At 38.9% G+C, this 19,200-nt stretch overlaps 1 protein-coding gene across 4 annotated transcripts in view; it reads right to left on the bottom strand.

The window, feature by feature from the left end:
- DENND2C (DENN domain containing 2C) overlaps positions 1-19,200 on the bottom strand; it is an 85,403-nt gene that overhangs the window by 34,620 nt on the left and 31,583 nt on the right. For all 4 annotated transcript variants that reach the window (XM_028830183.2, XM_028830192.2, XM_077950686.1 and 1 more), the window contains exons 2-5: positions 5,672-6,679; positions 4,013-4,149; positions 3,490-3,602; positions 2,384-2,554 (exon numbers count right to left, since the gene is read on the bottom strand). In XM_028830183.2, coding sequence (XP_028686016.2) covers positions 2,384-2,554; positions 3,490-3,602; positions 4,013-4,149; positions 5,672-6,474 — 1,224 coding nt within the window. In that variant the 5' untranslated portion in view covers positions 6,475-6,679. The remainder of the gene's footprint in view (positions 1-2,383; positions 2,555-3,489; positions 3,603-4,012; positions 4,150-5,671; positions 6,680-19,200) is intronic.

The raw sequence follows: 19,200 nt of genomic DNA, 5'->3' as shown, positions 1-19,200 counted from the left end.
AAATGAAAATGGACTTTCTTATGGAATGTTGTTCTACAAGATACTCCAAAGCCAAACTTTGTATTGCATAAGGGACATCATAACAAGATTTAATCCAAGGAGGGTCATGGGTAGAAATGCTGTCATGACTTGTTCCTGCCTGACAATTAAAAATTCATAATGATTTTTTTCTCCTCACATCTCCAAAAACCTTCAGAAAAATATTAGAAAGGGAAAAGTTAGATCATATCACCTATCATCAGATACAGAAAAAGCTTCGAGTACTTGAGATCCATAATACATAAAATATTGAGGCATGAAATCAGAAGTGCTATAAAGCCTCCCTGGGTCTCATTAAACTCTATAATCCATGATTCCTAAATATTTGTTAATGCCATTATAAGAACCACATCTTAAACGCAGTCCCTTAAGGTGTTTGCATTCTTCTCCCTATGAACACACAATTTGTCGTTTCTTGACCATGTGGGAGGCTGCTTTGTTGTGCCAACATGATCTACCGGAGGACGGAGCTACTGCAAGATGCCTGGCAGTTCTTTAAGCCTCTTTTTAAAAAAATATTCCTCATCATACACAGAAAGATAAACAGTTAATGTTTTTTTTTTTTTTCACTAAGAAAGATCAGTTTAGCTCTTTTTTTTTTTTTTTTTGAGACAGAGTCTTGCTCTGTTGCCCAGGCTGGAGTGCAGTGGTGTGATCTCAGCTCACTGCAAGCTCCGCCTCCCAGGTTCATGCCATTCTCCTGCCTCAGCCTCCCAAGTAGCTGGGAGTACAGGCACCTGCCACCATGCCCAGCTAATTTTTTGTATTTTTTAGTAGAGAAGGGGTTTCACCGTGTTAACCAGGATGGTCTCGATCTCCTGACCTCGTGATCCGCCCGCCTCGGCCTCCCAAAGTGCTGGCATTACAGGCGTGAGCCACTATGCCCGCCCAGTTTAGCTTTAAAAAACCTTTATGTCTTTAACTTTTCACATAGTAAAGAGGAAGGGGCAGAAAACTGATCATAAGAATTAAACTGTGGAATAGAATATTTCCCAAGGAATCAATCAACAGTTACTAACCCAAGAAATAGATGTGACTTTTGTTTAATGTTAAAATCAGGTACAAAAAGTACATGTTAGGCCGGGCGCAGTGGCTCAAGCCTGTAATCCCAGCACTTTGGGAGGCCGAGGTGGTGGATCACGAGGTCAGGAGATCGAGACCACCCTGGCTAACACAGTGAAATCCCGTCTCTACTAAAAATACAAAAAAGTTAGCCAGGCATGGTGGCGGGCATCTGTAGTCCCAGCTACTCAGGAGGTTGAGGCAGGAGAATGGCGTGAACCCAGGAGGTGGAGCTTGCAGTGAGCCGAGATTGCACCACTGCACTCCAGCCTGGGCAACAGAGCAAGACTCCATCTCAAAAAAAAAAAAAAATTACATGTTAAATGAACACATATAGCTAATTCAGATGGGATTAAAGAAGGAATAATATTTAAGTGATCTGATTTCTTCATTACAGCAGAATATTTGCATAGTATTTTGACAATCCTGATAACACCCTGCATTACAGCAGAACAAAGTAACAGAGAAAGTTTAAAAATTTTTCATATAATTCCTTAAGTATTTCTCCTAAAAGAAAATGTCTATCAGTCAGGTGTAGTGGCTCACACCTGCAGTCCCAGAACTCTGGGGGGTCAAGGCAAGAGGATCGCTTAAGGCCAGGAGTTCAAGACCAGCCTGGGTAATATAGCGAGACTCTGTCTCTACAAAATAAGTAAACATGTAAGAAAAAAAAAATATATGTCTATCTGCAAGTAATCTCAATTTCTTCATTTTGGTTGCAATGCTTCTAGTAGAGATGATGTACAGACTTACCGCCTTTTCTCCCTTGAGGGAGAAGTCATTTACGTATTATGATTGCTGATAATTTCTATTCCCAAGTAATAGATTTGTTTTTTTCTTTGGAAATTTTTGCCCCAAATAAATGGCATATACTTTTTCGTTACTGAAAATCTGTAAACTCAAGCACAAAACTGAACTCACTTTGGCAATGATATGAATGAGTGAATTAGAACAACACTGAAGCCATCCTGAGAGAACGCCCTTTTATATAAGATTCTGGTGCTTCCTTGAAATAGGCAGATGATTTTAATGAGAGCTAAAGTAACTGAAGTGAAGTCCCCATCTAAATCAATTTTACAAATCCATAATGAAACTCTGGCAAAAGCCATTCATGCACTTTTCTAGCATGAGCAAAAATTTAAAACGTAACGCTGCCTTCCAAGTCTTCTAATCCCAGTAGGTCAGTTCTAACCTATTATTCATTCCAGTCTACAGTTTACTTATTCTCATTCATGGAAATGCTGAAGTAAGAGTCAAAGAATGAAAGCACTGGAGTCTTTACCCTTGGAAGATTTTTCATTTTCCTGTTTGCAACTTCACCAGCTCGGAAAAGCTTCCATTCCGTTAAAGTTACCGGCAAAGTGGTATCTTTTGTGAGCTTTGACCGCAAATAAGCTTGTGAGTTCTTTACTTCCATAGTCTTCCGGTGAAGGAATTGAGGTTTGGGAGGGAGCTAAAACAGGATAAGATGTACTGGTAAGATCACCTAGTTCTGTTGTTGTTGTTTGTTTGTTTGTTTGAGATGGGGTCTTGCTCTGTCACCCAGGGTGGAACTCAGTGGCATGATCATGGCTCATTGCAGCCTCAACCTCTGAGCTCAAGCGATCCCCCCACCTCAGCCCCTTGAACAGCTGGGACTACAGGCACGTGTCACCACATCTGGCTAATTTTTTTTTTTTTGTAAAGATGGGGTTTTACCAGGTTGCCCAGGCTGGTCTCAAACTCCTGGGCTCAAGCATTCCTCCCACCTCGGCCTCCCAAAGTTCTGGGATTATAGGTGTGAGCCACTGCGCCTGGCCAGCATCATCTAGTTAATCCCTGTGTTATCATACAAAGTCAAAGCTATTCCAGAAATGCATTTATCCTGTATTTCATTTAAAATCATTTCAAATGAAGATAACATAATTTCTTTCTCACCATTTATAAAGAAGTTTCTCAGGTTTCTAATCCAAAGTTCCACTACAGGGTAATCAAATTCCCAGAAAACAATGGCTCACAGTTTTTATGAACTCTAGGGAGCCTTTGCTTCTAGGCGTCTTGCATGCTTTCAGGGACTAGGAAGGTAATTTAATGGTCATAGGTTGACGAAGATTAATAGGGAAAGTGGGAACTAAAGTGAACTGAAAAGTTCATGGCTGTCTAAAGGCATATATATTCAATTATTTTTGAGGTGTTAAAACAACCACCAAAAAAAAAAAAAAAAAAAAAAAAAAAAAAGCTGTATGCTACCCCAAAAATAAAACAAAACAAAACAAAAAAACCACCACCAACATTAAACCTTACATTTCAGTGCCTCTTAGTTCTGGCCCCAGTTAAACACCCTTAATCTTTTTGTAGATACCATGAATAAGATTCTAATGTTTTCTTCAATTAATTATCTGGTTATACCTTGGGCGCTTTAAAAGCACTTTTAGCGGGTGGTAGCTTCCATGCTGAAGGGGATCTCCACATAGGTAAAGGCTGCACTGGAATATCTTCATATGGATTTTCTTTGGTGGGATCTTAAAAAATAATTTTAAAAAATGCTTACATGAACATAACTAAATGCAAAGATAACCACAGCTAGCAAAAGAAAGAAAAAGCTAACTATGTTCAGCTTTCTTATTCGACATTGCTGTGGGGATATGGGTTAAAGCACTTTAAGCTTATAAAGCCACTTATGTGTCCAACAGAGCTAAAAGAATTCTCAAAATGCTATATTATAAAAATCTACTTATGAGCTGAGCAGTCTATCACATTAGTTGTAAAATTCATTACAGAATAAAATAATTTATACACCAAAGGTTTCCATGCTAAAGAGAAAAACCTAGGGCAATATATGCTTGATTATAGAAGAAAATACCATCCTACAATTAAAGGCTTCACCAAATACATAATCATCAAATTTAATTGCAAAGTTGTCAACACCTACATATGATATCTTCATAGATATTGTCCTCAGACTGTGTGTAATAAAGTGCTGACCCAGAATTTTTTCCAAGTTCTTCATGAATCGTCTGTGTGTTCCGATTTCGAAAGTGCTGAATATCCTCAAATTCAAAGGATTTCCTTAAGAAAATAGATATATTTTAAAGTTATATCTTTCAAAACTCTCTTTATTTTTTAAAATTTTTATTTATTTATTTGATTGTTTTATTATTGTTATTTTTTGAGACAGAATCTTAGTCTGTTGCCCGAGCTACAGTGCAGTGGCACAATCTTGGCTCACTGAAACCTCTGCCTCCCAGGTTCAAGTGATTCTACATTGCTGTAGGGATGTTACGCCTGGGATTACAGGTGCATGCTACCATGACCAGCTCTTTTTTGTATTTTTAGTAGAGACGAGGTTTCACCATGACCACCAGGCTGGTCTTGAACTCCTGACCTCAGGTGATCTGCCTGCCTCAGCCTCCCAAAGTGCTACGATTACAGAAAATTCTAATCTTCTTTAAATTGGTATGGGAGACAGAAATAAATAAGTACAGAACTTGTATGCAAAATTACAAAGGTGTTTTATCAGAGATCTAAGAATAATGAAGTAGGCTGTGCCTTATAAACACCATGAGAAAACTGGATGCTTGCAGCCAATCATATTTATGTTCTACATTGGGTTCCTTTATTAAGTTCACTTAGTAAGGAAAAGTAGGGCTGAGGCCAGCATGCCCTAAATGAAGTGGAAGAATGTTACTGCTTCCCTACAGAATTTTTTAATTTAATTTAATTTAATTTTTATTTTATTTTATTTTAGAAGCAGGGTCTCATTCTGCTGCCCAGGTTGGAGTGCAGTGAAGTGATCACAGCTCACTGTAGCCTGAGCTCTTGGGTTCAAGTAATACTCCCAAGTAGGTAGGACGACAGGAACACATCACCACACCTGGATAATTTTTTCTCTTTTTTTTTCTATAGAGACAGGGTCTCACTATGTTGCACTGTCTAGTGTTTGGCTGGTCTTGAACTCCTGGCCTCAGGTGATCCTCCTGCCCCAGCCACCCAAAGTGCTGAGATTGAGCCAGCACACCCAACACCTATAGATTAATTTTGTTTTTTGTTTTTTTGAGACTGAGTCTTGCTCTGTCACCCAGGCTGGAGTGCAGTGGCACGATCTCAGCTCACTGCAAGCTCAGCCTTCCAGGTTCAAGTGTTTCTTCTGCCTCAGCCTCCTGTGTAGCTGGGACTACAGGTGCACACCACCACGCCCAGCTAATTTTGTATTTTTAGTAGAGACAGGGTTTCACCATGTTGGCCAGGCTGGTCTTGAACTCCTGACCTCAAGTGATCTGCCAGCCTCAGCCTCCCAAAGTGCTGGAATTACAGGAGTGAGCTACCATGCCCGGCGCTGGCCCAGATTCTTAAAGATATATTAATAAAATGGAAGGTGTTCCAATGCTCTTATGTCAGTAGATTATCTTAGACATTACTACATTTCTACTTTTTTCTCTTATTTTCCTTCCACATTAATCAACACCTGCATGTTCAAATCAGGGCCACCACCTAAGCTGGGAAATGGAAACTGGTTTGAAAAGGAAAAAGAAGCTCAATAATCCTGTAAGGAAAATACCTACAAGTCTTTATCTGTAGGATAAAAACATACCTTTTAGATCTTCCTCTTATTTTTCCACCATATTTCTTTGGTTCGGGTTCCTGAGAAGAGGCCAAAGAAGATTGTGCACAAGAATTATTTTCACAGTATTTTTTGTCACAGTTTCTTTCTTTATACGGCATAACACCGGATTCGGATAAATATCTGAATGTCCTACGAGGTTTTGGTAAAGGATTTATGGAAGGTCCACATTCTTGCCCCTCAGGCTCAGAGTAAATATTTTCTAAGCTCTTGGTTATTCCATATGAACTATCCAGAACTCTGAAGTTCAGTTCTTTTTCTGAAGAGTCACAATGTTCTAAAGCCAAATTTAAGAGTTTATCTGGGGGAAGTGCTTCTATTTTCTTCCACAGTATTTGTGAGGTATAGAAGTTTCCTGGAGGTAATGAAGTCTCTGGATCTAAGACATCTTCTTTACAGCTTTCAATTTCTTTGACCCGAGAACATACCCAGTTGGATTCTGATTCATTTTTAAAGAAGTGTGTATCATCATATTCCTGTTTCTTATTTTCATTCTCACTTTGATCATGGCTTTTGGTATCTTCATTTATATCTAGACCTACATTCTCACAGCTGGTTACATCCAAGTTTTTGCTCTTTCTCTCAGCTATAGGATTTTTCTTAGGAAGGATCGCTTGGTGACAGTTATATCTCACTCCAAAGTCCTTTGGACGCCACTTTTCTGGATTAGATATATTAGCCCTTCCTTCCCATTGAGAAATTTTTTGTTTGATATTTTTGCAGTGGCTTCTTGACAGTGTCTGAACAGCAGTACGAGAAAAACCAACATCCATGTTCCCAACTGGGTGAATGACAAGTGATTAATCTTACAAAGGTTCCATTACAAGTAAATGTGAAATATTGTATTTTTTATCCTGTCAGAATCCAAATGATTCCAGTATTTTCCCTTCATGTTTAACTTGTAAATCTCTTTGTAAAAAGAACAATTTTGATCAGTGATCCTTGTTGAAAATGGCTACAACCTGATCTTGAATAATCCTGTGAAAATGACACAAAAATATGTTAACACATTTTATAATTTCCTAATTTAAAACTCCACTGAAACACTGCCCACCTATCCCTACATAATTCATATACATTGCACATGTAAAAACATACCTGTCATCTATTAAGTGATTCAACTACATAAAGGCACTCCTAAGATGGTGAGATAATAATACTAACAAAACATTATTTGTGGTATTTTTCAAATTGTCAGCTTTAATGTTCTGCCATATTTAATTTCCTAAAGTTAGGTAGAATGAGGTTTTAGAAAAAATTATACATAGTAGTATACAATATTATTTTGTAATAAATTAATTCTTTTTTTTTTTTTTTAGACAGAGTCTTGCTCTGTCACCCAGGCTGGAGTGCAGTGATGGTGATCCTGGCTCACTGCAACCTCTGCCTCCTGGGTTCAAGTGATTCTTCCACCTCTGCCTACTGAATAGCTGTGACTACAGGTATGTGACACCACACCTGACTAAGTTTTTGTATTTTTTGTATAGACGGAGTTTCTCCATATTGCCCAGGCTAGTTTTGAACTTCCTGAGTTCAAGCAATCTACCCCCTTGGCCTCCCAAAGTGCTGGGATCACAGGCATGAGGCACTGCACCTAGGCATACATTAATTCTTTATGAAACCTTCTCTTAATGAAACAAGGAGCAATGGAGTATCATAAGGAGCATATATACACACAGAATTACATCTCAAAAACCCCCCAAAATTTATGTATGTCCACAGCAAGAGCCAGTTAGCATGGAAACACACCAATAGCCAACTTCCTCCTCCTGTCCTACGTTGATTAATACTATCAGCCCATCATATAGCCTATTTCAACTTTACTGTTAGCAGCACAGGATTCCATATACACTAAAGACAACTCAAAGTGCCCATTAACTATCAGTTGCTTTAAAATGTAATAACCTATTTTGATGACTGGACTTCCTACATCTATGCTACCAAACCCTTGACCCAAATCAACACAAATACTTACAGCCACTGTCACATTCCTTCCTTTCACACAGAGGCTTCATTCAGGCCCATAAACCATTTCCTCATATGGAAGTTTCAGTGGAAAACTTTTCCTACCAACTGAGTAAAGACTTGATCTCAAGTTCTACTGTGTACTTGTTAAAAATAGCAGTTGATTCAAAACTTCCTGAGGCAGGGATCATCCTTCCTTGAGCTTTGTCTGTGTGGCCTTGATTAACAGGCAGGAAAATATCTTAGCCCAGCTCTGTCAGTACAGCTGACCAAAACTGTCACATACAGAAAGCACACAAAAATGTTATTCTTGGCAGAGCAACTGCTAACTAAGACTTCCATCAACTTTCATTTAAACCATTCCTACCTACAAATCGGTGGGAAAACCAGCTTTGCCAGCAAATAAACTTTGGTGACAGTCAGATGCAAAAAAAAAAAAAAAAAAAACTTCCAAACAACTTTAAGAAATTAACCTCATGTGGATGAAAAAATAATAACTATACCCAAAGCCCAAAACACCACAACTGTTGCACAGAACTCTTAATAAAAAACAAATGCATACAATTTAAAGATCTAACCTGCTACTGTTGATTATTAAAACTGAAAATTCTTTTCTTGCTTCCGATATTTATAGGGAATTCCTAGGATTTTAGGGTGTCTTTGAGACTCAAGTTTTCTTCACTATAGACAAGATAGGACTTTTTTTCTCCAGCTCCAGGGAAGCTTCTAGAGGTTTTTGGTGGTCCTTGTTAACCCTTTCTTTATTCTTCTCTGGTTAATGTGTCTTAAGTGTGAATGGCTCAAATTGAGGGAAAAAAAAGATGAAAATTGTCAGGGCTAAAAACAATTTTTGGCCGGGCGCGGTGGCTCAAGCCTGTAATCCCAGCACTTTGGGAGGCCGAGACGGGTGGATCACGAGGTCAGGAGATCGAGACCATCCTGGCTAACACGGTGAAACCCTGTCTCTACTAAAAAATACAAAAAACTAGCCGGGCGCGGTGGCGGGCGCCTGTAGTCCCAGCTACTCGGGAGGCTGAGGCAGGAGAATGGCGTGAACCCGGGAGGCGGAGCTTGCAGTGAGCTGAGATCCGGCCACTGCACTCCAGCCTGGGCGACAGAGCGAGGCTCCTTCCAAAAAAAAAAAAACAATTTTTAACTTGAAAATTACTGGCAACATGGCTGGGTGTGGTCGCTCACACTTGTCATCTCAGGACTTTGGGATGTTGAGGCAGGAGCATCACTTGAGGCCAGGAGTTTGCGACCAGCCTGGGCAATACAGTGAGACTTCATCTCTACTAAATAAATAAATAAATAAAATTAGCTGTGCATGGTGGCATGTACCTGCAGTCCCAGCTACAGGGTGGGAGGGTGAGGCAGGAGGACTGCGTAAGCCCAGATATTGGAAGCTGCAGTGAGTTATGATCACAGCATTGTGATCTAGCCTGGGTGATGGAGCGAGACCCCAACTCATAAAAAGAAAAAAAAAAAAGGTAAAAGTCAAATGACTGGGAACATGGCTAAATCTACAGAATTCACACACAAATATAAATGATGTATACTGATGGTGTTTCAGTTGAACAGAGTAGCACGGCAGGTAAGACTCTCATAAAATAGGTAGGTATTTACTTTCTCCTAAATGTATGCTTTAATACTTATAGCTTTCAAAAAATGAACTATTTCAAAAATGAAAACACTTTAATGAATTTTAACTAGATCTATGACTGTACTGATAACACAGAAAATCTGTCTTAGAGCTGATTAACAGTTCCAATTTTTGCCAAATTAACTTACACGCTTTATAATGTGGCTTGCCTATTCTCACATACAGGTTGTGATTTTGTCCCATTCAAAAGTAAGAATTGCTCACCTCAGTTGTTTTCTTACAGAAACTTCACATCTGTCCCTTTAACCTAATTATATTCTGAGCCACCTTGCTTCTCAGTGCCTCCTCTCCCATGGCTCTCCTAGCCTGCGAGATCTTACTCATCCCATTCCTCATCTTCCCAGTTTCTTGCCTTAACCTCCATTACTGGTGGACATCCTAACTCCTAAGTGCTGGCCCAACTTTCAAATCCTAGATCTCTCCCAAGATTTGTCTTTTGAAAACTTTCGAAAGTCAACTTATTTGCATACTTGTCCTAGAGACTGCTTTCTCAAGTTTGCTTTAACAGTTCTAACAGAAATAGAGGTTGAGAAAATCTAACAGTTTCAACAATTTTAAGAATCATTTTGTCTTTTCTTTTAATAGCACAAAATGAGTCGGAGACTTTTCCAGCTATTAAAAACTACTGAAGTCAGATGGGACTCACAAAAAGAGAAGGCAGAACACACACAACCACAATGGGCAATTTCAACAAAAGAAACAACAGCAGTCATTCAGTTCCTCACCTGAACAATAGAAGTATAAACATAAAAACTCACGCATGATTTTTTTCTTTTATGAGATGAAGTTTTGCTCTTGTTGCCCAGGCTGGAGTGCAATGGTGCAACCTCGGCTCACTGCAACCTCTGCCTCCCGGGTTCAAACAATTCTCCTGCCTCAGCCTCCTGAGTAGCTGGGATTACAGGTGCCCATCACCGCACCCAGCTAGTTTTTTATATTTTTAGCAGAGACGGGGTTTCACCATGTTGGCCAGGCTGGTCTCGAACTCCTGACCTCAGGTGATCCAGCTGCCTCAGCCTCCCAAAGTGCTGGGATTACAAGCGTGAGCCACTGTGCCCGGCCAAGCATGATTTTTAGAAGCCTATTCAAACAGCATACTTTGAGATGACTCTTAATCATGTCCCTTTCTTTTTATTTTCTATTGCTCTTCTGTGTATTTATTTTCATCCAAGAAATATCTCAACTGTAGTTTATCAGCTTAAAATACAATTTATAACATAACCTATCATATATAGAATTTTGTGTTTTTAACATATTAAGAGAAACCAATCTGAATTCACTCAAGTAAATTAAATTATCTTTGGGAAAGAGGATACTGATGCTCTATTTTACTAATTCAAGTCTTGGATAGGGCAAGTTTCTCACTCCAAATCTTTTAAAATATTTTATTTGATTAGATATAAGCATCTGGAAAAATAACTTGGAAGAATTTGGAACATTCTAAAACCTGATTTACAAAATAATTGAGGGGTACACTGTAAAAATAGTGAATTTTACCTCAATTAAAAACAAAACTGGCTGGGTGCAGTGGCTCACGCCTGTAATCCCAGCACTTTGGGAGGCTGAGGCAGGTGGATCACAAGGTCAAGAGAACGAGACCTACCTGGCCAACACGGTGAAACTCCATCTCTACTAAAAATATAAAAAATTAGCTGGGCGTGGTGGCACGCACCTGTCATCCCAGCTACTCGGGAGGCTGAGGCAGGAGAATCGCTTGAACCCAGGAGGTAGAGGCTGCAATGAGCCGAGATTATGCCACTTCACTCCAGCCTGGCGACAGAGCAAGATTCTGTCAAAAAAAAAAAAAAAGAAGAAGAAGAAAAATGATGAAAGGGACCAGGAAAACTTCACTTCTGGCCATGATGGAGCTGAACTAGGCTTGCCTTTCCCACATTAATAACTATAAAACCAGAAAAATATATAAAATAAGTGCTTTCAGATACTGGATAACAGACAGCTTAGGATTATGATCCCTGAAAGAAGAGAGAAAAATGAGGCAGGTTCTATGATGGCCCAGCTTTCTCCCTGGAGACTCCAGAAAGTAGGGTCAGGAAGGGGAACACAAATAGACATGGCAACCTTACTGAGTTGAGGATAACAAGATTGGAATATGGAGAGGCTGAGGCAAACAGAATTTTCAGGGCACAGTATCAGAAAAGAGAGCAACATAGAGAAAAAGTTCCAGAAATCTACATAGAGTCCCCTTGAATCTTTGGTTGAATACTAAGCTGTTAATGCATAGGGTAATACTACATGAGGCTAGACAATGAACAACTAGTGGAGAAAGAAAAACTATGGGGGATTTTTAAGCTAACCCGGGGTTCACCCAGCTCTGGGAAACCTTCAAAGTCCAACAACAGAGGAGCAACCTCATTGAACGCCCAGGTAATTCAGTAGAGAAACAAGAGGTCATGATTTACCAGTAGGATGAAATTAACCCTAGAGTAAAGACTATCTTAGAGCCACCCTAACAAGGATGAAGTTGATTCTTATGAAATTTAAGTATGCACAAAAACAAAATTCAATAATTTTTACATGAAGACAACTAAATCCAGATAGTCAGCAACGTAACATTTAAAATGTCTGGGCGTGGTGGCTCACACCTGTAATCCCAGCACTTTGGGAGGCCAAGGTGGGTAGATCACCTGAGGTCAGGAGTCCGAGACCAGTCTGGCCAATATGGTGATACCCCATCTCTACTAAAAATACAAAAATCAGCTGAGCATGATTGCACATGCCTGTAATCCCAGCTACTTGGGAGGCTGAGGGAGAATTGCTTGTACCTGGGAGGTGGAGGTTGCAGTGAGTCGAGATTGTGCCACCGCACTCCAGCCTTGGAGACAGAGCAAGACTCCGTCTCAAAAAATAAATAAAAATAAATAAAATGAAATAAAATAAAATGTCCATCATCTAATCAAAATTACTAAACATACAAAGAAACCTGAAAATAAGACCTATACCCAGGAGAAAAATCAATCAATAGAAGTAGAACCGGGCCGGGTGCGGTGGCTCACGCCTGTAATCCCAGCACTTTGGGAGGCTGAGGCGGGTGGATCACAAGGACAGGAGATCGAAACCATCCTGGCTAACACGGTAAAACCCTGTCTCTACTAAAAATACAAAAAATTAGCTGGGTGTGGTGGCAGGCGCCTGTAGTCCCAGCTACTCGGGAGGCTGAGGCAGGAGAATGGTCAGAACCCGGGAGGCGGAGCTTGCAGTGATCCGAGATTGCGTCACTGTACTCCAGCTTGGGCAACAGAGCAAGACTCTGTCTAAAAAAAAAAAAAAAAAAAAAAGAAGTAGAACCAAAATAATACAAAATAAAAGAAATAGATCCAAAACAACAGACATGATGGAATTGGCAGACAGGGACTTCAATTCAGCTATTATAAATATTTTCATAAATTTGAAGGAAAACATGAACATAAGTAATGGAAGATATAAAAAAAAGACAACAAATAAAACTTCTGGAGCTTAAAAATATACTATCTGAAATGAAAAATTCACTGGATGGGTTGAAGAGCAGATTTTAGTTATTTTAGAAGGAATGACCAATAAAGTTGAATAAGTAGCAATAGAACCTGTTTTTAAAAACGCCTGAAGCACAAAGTGAAGAAAAAAAGCTAAAACAAAGATGAAAAACAGAGCTTCACTGGGACAACAAGAAGTGGTTTTGCTTTACCCTACATATAACTGGAGTTGCAGAAATGAAGGGGTTGGGAGTGGGGACAGAGAACAAATATTTCAAGTAAAAACAGATGAAAATTTTCTAAATTTGATGAAAACTCTAAACCCAAAGATCCAAGAGGCTCAACAAACCTCAAACAGGATAAACACAAAGAAAGCCACCAGGCAAACCATAATCAAGTTGCTAAAAACCAGTGATAAAAAGAAAATTCTTTAAGAAGTCAGAGAAAAAATATATATACAGGGGAAACAAGGTAAGCCGGGAAACAAGGTAAGCCAGAAAACAAGGAAAATTTTTAAAGTGCTAGGAAAAAACCCAGCAACTGCAAATCTAGAATTCTAGACACAATCTTCAAAATGAAGGCGAAATAAAAATGCTTTCAGTTAAACATAAGCTATAAAAATTTGTCAACAGCAGACCTGCATTCAGAGCCAGTGATATAATTCATGAGTCCAAGTACAAATTGAAAATGTAAGGTCCCTGTTCAAAAGGCAGTAGAAGTGCCTTTAAAGGTACATATAAAGCTTTTTCTTTTCTTCTGCAGCCTTGCTTTCAACTTGTGGTGTTTTTTTATTTTCTATTTAACACTGTTTTAAGTAAAAAAAGAAAATTATGCTATTAGCAGAAATTTTACATTTATCTATATTTAGTGCCCATTTTAAATGCAAATATCAGCACGTTTAACTCGTATGCAGCATCACGTAAAAATGTTAAAGTTCTTCAAGTTGAAGAAAAAATGATACCAGATAGATATCTGCATCTAAAAAAGGAATGAGGAGAACAAAACATGGTACTTGTGGATAAATATAAAAGGCATATTTTTTCTTATTAATCTCTTTAAAAGATGACTTGACTAAAGTAAACATGATAATGCACTGTGAAATTTACAACAATGTATGTGGAAATAAATGTAAGACCAGGGCATAAAGGTAGGAATGGAAAATTGTGTATGGTGTTGTAAGTTTCTCTAACCCACAATGGAACTGAATTAAAAATCACTTCACGCCAACGCGGTGTCTCACACCTGCAATCCCAGTGCTTTGGAAGGCAGAGGCAGGTGGATCACTTGAGGTCAGGAATTCAAAAGCAGCCTGGTCAACAATGGTGAAGCCCCGTCTCTACTAAAAACACAGAAATTGGCCAGGTGTGGTGGCACATGCCTGCAATCCCAGCTACTCAGGAGGCTGAAGCATTAGAATCGCTTGAAGCAAGCGAGGTTGTAGTGAGCCAAGATTGCGCCACTGTGCTCCAGCTTGGGCAACAGAGTAAGATCCTAGCTCAAATAAATAAATAAATAAATAAATAAATAAATAAATAAATAAAAATTTTTTAAAAAAGACAAAAAAAAAGAAAAAAGAAATCACTTTACATATGATATGAAGTAGTACTTTATATATAATTTCAAAATGATGGGTTAAAGTTGTGTTATAAACCCTAATGAAACTACAAAGGAAAAAAAAAGGAATAGCTAAGAAGTCAACAAAAAAAGATTAAATGGAATTCTAAACAAAAATTGATGCCAAAAAAGCAGGGGAGTTGGAGGGGGAACCCTAAGAATGGTAACAACAATAATAAAAAACCCACATGGGACAAACAGAAAATGAATAGCAAGATGGTACACTTAAATCTGACTATATCAATAATTATATTGTATATAAATAGGTTAAGCTCTAAGCACAAGGCAAAGATTATCAAATTTAATTTAAAAAGCAAGACCTAACTCTATGCTGTTCATAAAAAAATGCACTTTGAATACAAAGAGACAGATCTGTTAAAGAGACACAAACAGTAAACACTATCATAAGAAAGCTAGATTGTCTATATTAATATCAGACAAGGTAGACTCCTGAGCAAGAAATAACAGCAGTGATAAAAGAGGGACATTACAAAAAGATAATGGGGGCAATTCATCAAGAATACCTAACAATTCTAAATGCTCATGCACCTAGTAAGAGTTTCAAAAATGTAAGAAGCAAGAAAATATCAGAATTAAAAAGCCAAATGGACAAATCCACAATTTTAGTTGGGGATTTCATAACTTTTCAACAGTAGTTGACAAAACATATAGACAGAAAATCAGTAAATATATAAAAGATTTGAATATCACTATCAATCAACTTGACATTTTAGAATGCTTTACTCAACAAACATAAAATACATACTCCTTTCTCTTTTTTTCTTTCTTTCTTTTTTTTTTTTTTTGAGACAGAGTCTCACTCTGTTGCCCAGGCTGGAGTGCACTAGTGTGATCTCGGCTCACTGCAGCCTCAGCCTCCTGGGTTCAAGCGATTCTCCTGCCTGTCTCCTGAGTAGCTGGGACTATAGGCACGTGCCACCAAAAATGCATACTCTTTTCAAGTGTACATGAAACATTCACCAGTAGACCATATGTTGGGCCTATTAATAAGACTCAATAAATTTTAAAAGACTGACATCATACTGAGAATGTTCTCTAGCCCAAAATGGAACTGAAAGAGAAATCAGTAACAAAAAGATATCTGGAAAATCCCAAATTATTTGGAAATAAATCTTATAAAATAAAAAAGTTTAAAAACACTAAGTGAGGATACTACTTCTTGATATTTGAAACTGGAACACGGCCGAGCGTGGTGGCTCAAGCCTGTAATCCCAGCACTTCAGGAGGCCAAGGCAGGCGGATCACCTGAAATTAGGAGTTGAACACCAGCCTGGCAAACATGGCGAAACCCCACCTCTACTAAAAATAAAAAATACAAAAATTAGCCGGGCGAGGTGTCGTGCGCCTGTAATCCCAGCTACTGGGTAGGCTGAGGTACGAGAATCGCTTGAACCTGGGAGGCGGAGGTTGCAGTGAGCCGAGATCGTGCCACTGCACTCCAGCCTGGGCGATAGAGTGAGACTCCATCCAAAAAAAAACTGGAATACATTTTACCTCATAAAGTTTCAAATTATTATTTTAAATTTCTCTCTAGGTTAGGTGCTCTACCTTAACATTTGTTTAAATGGTCTCATTGCTAATCCTGCACAAAACGTACCAACCTTTTCAACATCATAGTCTTCTACATCCTGTACTGAAATTTGAGTGTCATCATTACACCTAATAATATCTTCAAAAGGATCAATTATTTAAAGTTCTCCCTTAAGAAGAAAAAAAGCGTAAACCCAAAGAAAGTGGAGGAAAATAAAGAGTGAGTATTAATGAAATAGATGAACATAGGATAAAAATCAATGAAACAAAAAACTGTTTCTTTAAAAACATTAGTAAATTGACAGACCTCTAGGCAAAGTGAAGAAAAAAAGAGTCTGAGGCTGCAGTGGGTTATGACTGCACCACTGCATTCCAGCATGGGTGACAGAGCAAGACCGTCTCTTAATACAAAAAATAAGAGAAGAAAAAGAAATAATACCAATCATATACAAACTCATTCAGAAAACAGAGGAAGTAGAAACCATTTCAACTCATTCTATGTGAGACCAGCATTACCCTACTAGGTAACTGGGCAAAAAACTTATAAAAGAAAAATACAGAATAATATAACTCATGAACATAAATGCAAAAGTCCGTCTAAAATATTAGCAAATCCACTGGGTGCGGTTGCTCACACCTGTAATCCCAACACTTTGGGAGGCCGGGGAGGGCCGATCGCTTGAGGTTAGGAGTTCGAGACCAGCCTAGGGAACATGGAGAAATTAGTCTCCACTAAAAGTACACAAAAAGTAGTTTTTGTCTCTAAATTAGTCTCTACACAAAAAGTAGCCGGGCATACTGGTGTGCACCTATAATCCCAGTTTCTTGAAAGACTGAGGTGGGAGGATTACTTGAACCCAGGAGGTGGAGGTTGCAGTGAGCCAAGATCACGCCTCTGCACTCCAACCTGGGTGACAGAGAAAGACTCCCACCTCAAAATAATAATAATAATTTTATATATATATATATGCAAATCAAACCCATAAATAAATATACAGAAAGGATACCAGAACGCAAGGTTGCTTTAACATTAAAAGTAACCATGATTATGGGATAAAGAAAACTATGTAATTATCTTAATAGGCCGAGCGAGGTGGCTCACGCCTGCAATCCCAGCACTTTGGGAGGCCGAGGTGGGCGGATCACAAGGTCAGGAGATCGAGACTATCCTGGCTAACACAGTGAAACACCGTCTCTACTAAAAAATACAAAAACTTAGCCAGGCGTGATGGCAGGTGCCTGTAGTCCCAGCTACTCGGGAGGCTGAGGCAGGAGAACGGCGTGAACTTGGGAGGCAGAGCTTGCAGTAAGCCGAGAATGCACCACTGCACTCCAGCCTGGGCGACAAAGTGAGACTCTGTCTCAAAAATTATAATAATAATAATAAATTATCTTAATAGATGAAGAAAAGGCATTTAAAAAAATTTACACTTTCAGCAAATCGGAAACAGAACAGAATTTCTACAATCTGATAAAATATCTATAAATAAAAAAACCCACTGCTGATATCACAATAAGTGGTAAAGACTAAATACTTTTTCCTTAAGTATGGGAAAAAGGCAAGGATGTCTCCTCTTACCACTTTTATTCAACATTGTAAAAGAAGTTTACAAAGGCCAGGTGCAGTGGCTCATGCCTGTAATCCTAACATTTTGGGAGGCCAAGGAGGACAGATGGCTTGAGCTCAGCAGTTCAAGACCATCGTGGGCAAAGTGGTGAATCCAGTCTCTACAAAAAATACAAAAATTAGCCAGGCGTGGTAGTGCGGGCCTGTAGTCGCAGCTACTCAGGAGACTAAGGTGGGAATAGGGGAGGACTGCTTGAGTCTGGGAGGTTGAAGCTGCAGTGAGCAGATCTCACCACTCCAGCCTGGGTGACAGAGTGCAACCCTGTCTCAACAGCAACAATAACAACAACAACAAAAACATAATGAATAAGGCAAGAAAAACTAAGTAAAAGGCACAGAGATTGTAAAAGAAGCTGTTTTTTTTTTTCCTGCAAACAATATGATTGTAAATGTAGAAATTTCTAAGAAATCTGTATTACAAGATATAAGAATTCGTAAGAGAATTTAGCAAGGTCTCAGAATACATGGTCAGTATAGAAGAATTAATTGTGCATCTACACACTAAGAATAAACAATTGGAAAATGAAATTTAAAATAGCATGTACAACAGCATAAAAACATGAAACAGTGGCCGGGTGTGGTGGCTCACACCTGTAATCCCAGCACTTTGGGAGGTCAAGGCGGGCAGACCACTTGAGGTCAGAAGTTTGAGACCAGCCTGGGCAACATGGTAAAACCCTGTCTTTACTAAAACAAAAAAAAATCCAAAAAAAAAAAAAAAAATTACCTGGGTGTGGTGCACACCTGTAGTCCCAGCTACTCAGGAGGCTGAGGCACGAGAATCGCTTGAACCCAGGAGGTGGAGGCTATAGTGAGCCAAGATCATGCTACTATACTCCGGCCTGGGCAGCAGAGCAAGACCTTGTCTCAAACGAAAACAAAAACAAAAACAAAAACAAAAAAAAACAAAAGAAAAGAAAAAGAAATACTTAGGGATTCAAGATGTGTACACTGAAAATGACAAGCTAATGCAGAGTAAAAAATAAAGAATAACTACATAGATATTATACATTAATGTTCTGGAATATTCAATTTTTTTTTTTTTGAGACAGAGTCTTGCTCTGTTGCCCAGGCTGGAGTGCAGTGGTGTGATCTCGGCTCACTGCAGCCTCAACCTCTCAGGTTCAAGCAATTCTTCTGCTTCAGCCTCCCAAGACTGCAGGTGTGTGCCACCACACCTGGCTAATTTTTATATTTTTAGAAGAGATTAAAATGTGGTTTTGCCATGTTGCCCAGACTGGTCTTGAACTCCTGGCCTCAAGTGATCTGCCTGCCTCGGCCTCCCAAAGTGCTAGAATTACAGACGTGAGCCACTGGGCCTGGCTAGGAATATTCAACTTTGTTACAATAAAAAATTATCTCAAAATTGATCTATAGATTCAACACAATCCCTAGATTGTTGAATCTACAGATTCAACAAAATCACAGCAGGCTTTGCTGTAGAAATTGACAAGTTGATTTTCAAGTTTATAAGGAAAGGCAAAGAATCTAGAATAGCCTAAATAATTTTCAAAAAGAATAAAGCTGGAGGGCATACGCTACCGATTTTAAGACTTATTATAAAACTGCAGTAATCTCAACAATGTATGTTAGTTGATGGGATAGACAA

Source organism: Macaca mulatta, chromosome 1, assembly GCF_049350105.2.
Source record: "Macaca mulatta isolate MMU2019108-1 chromosome 1, T2T-MMU8v2.0, whole genome shotgun sequence".
Lineage (NCBI taxonomy): Eukaryota > Metazoa > Chordata > Mammalia > Primates > Cercopithecidae > Macaca > Macaca mulatta.
Note: the sequence above shows the minus strand (reverse complement) of the source record. Positions and strands in the feature narration are given on the sequence as shown.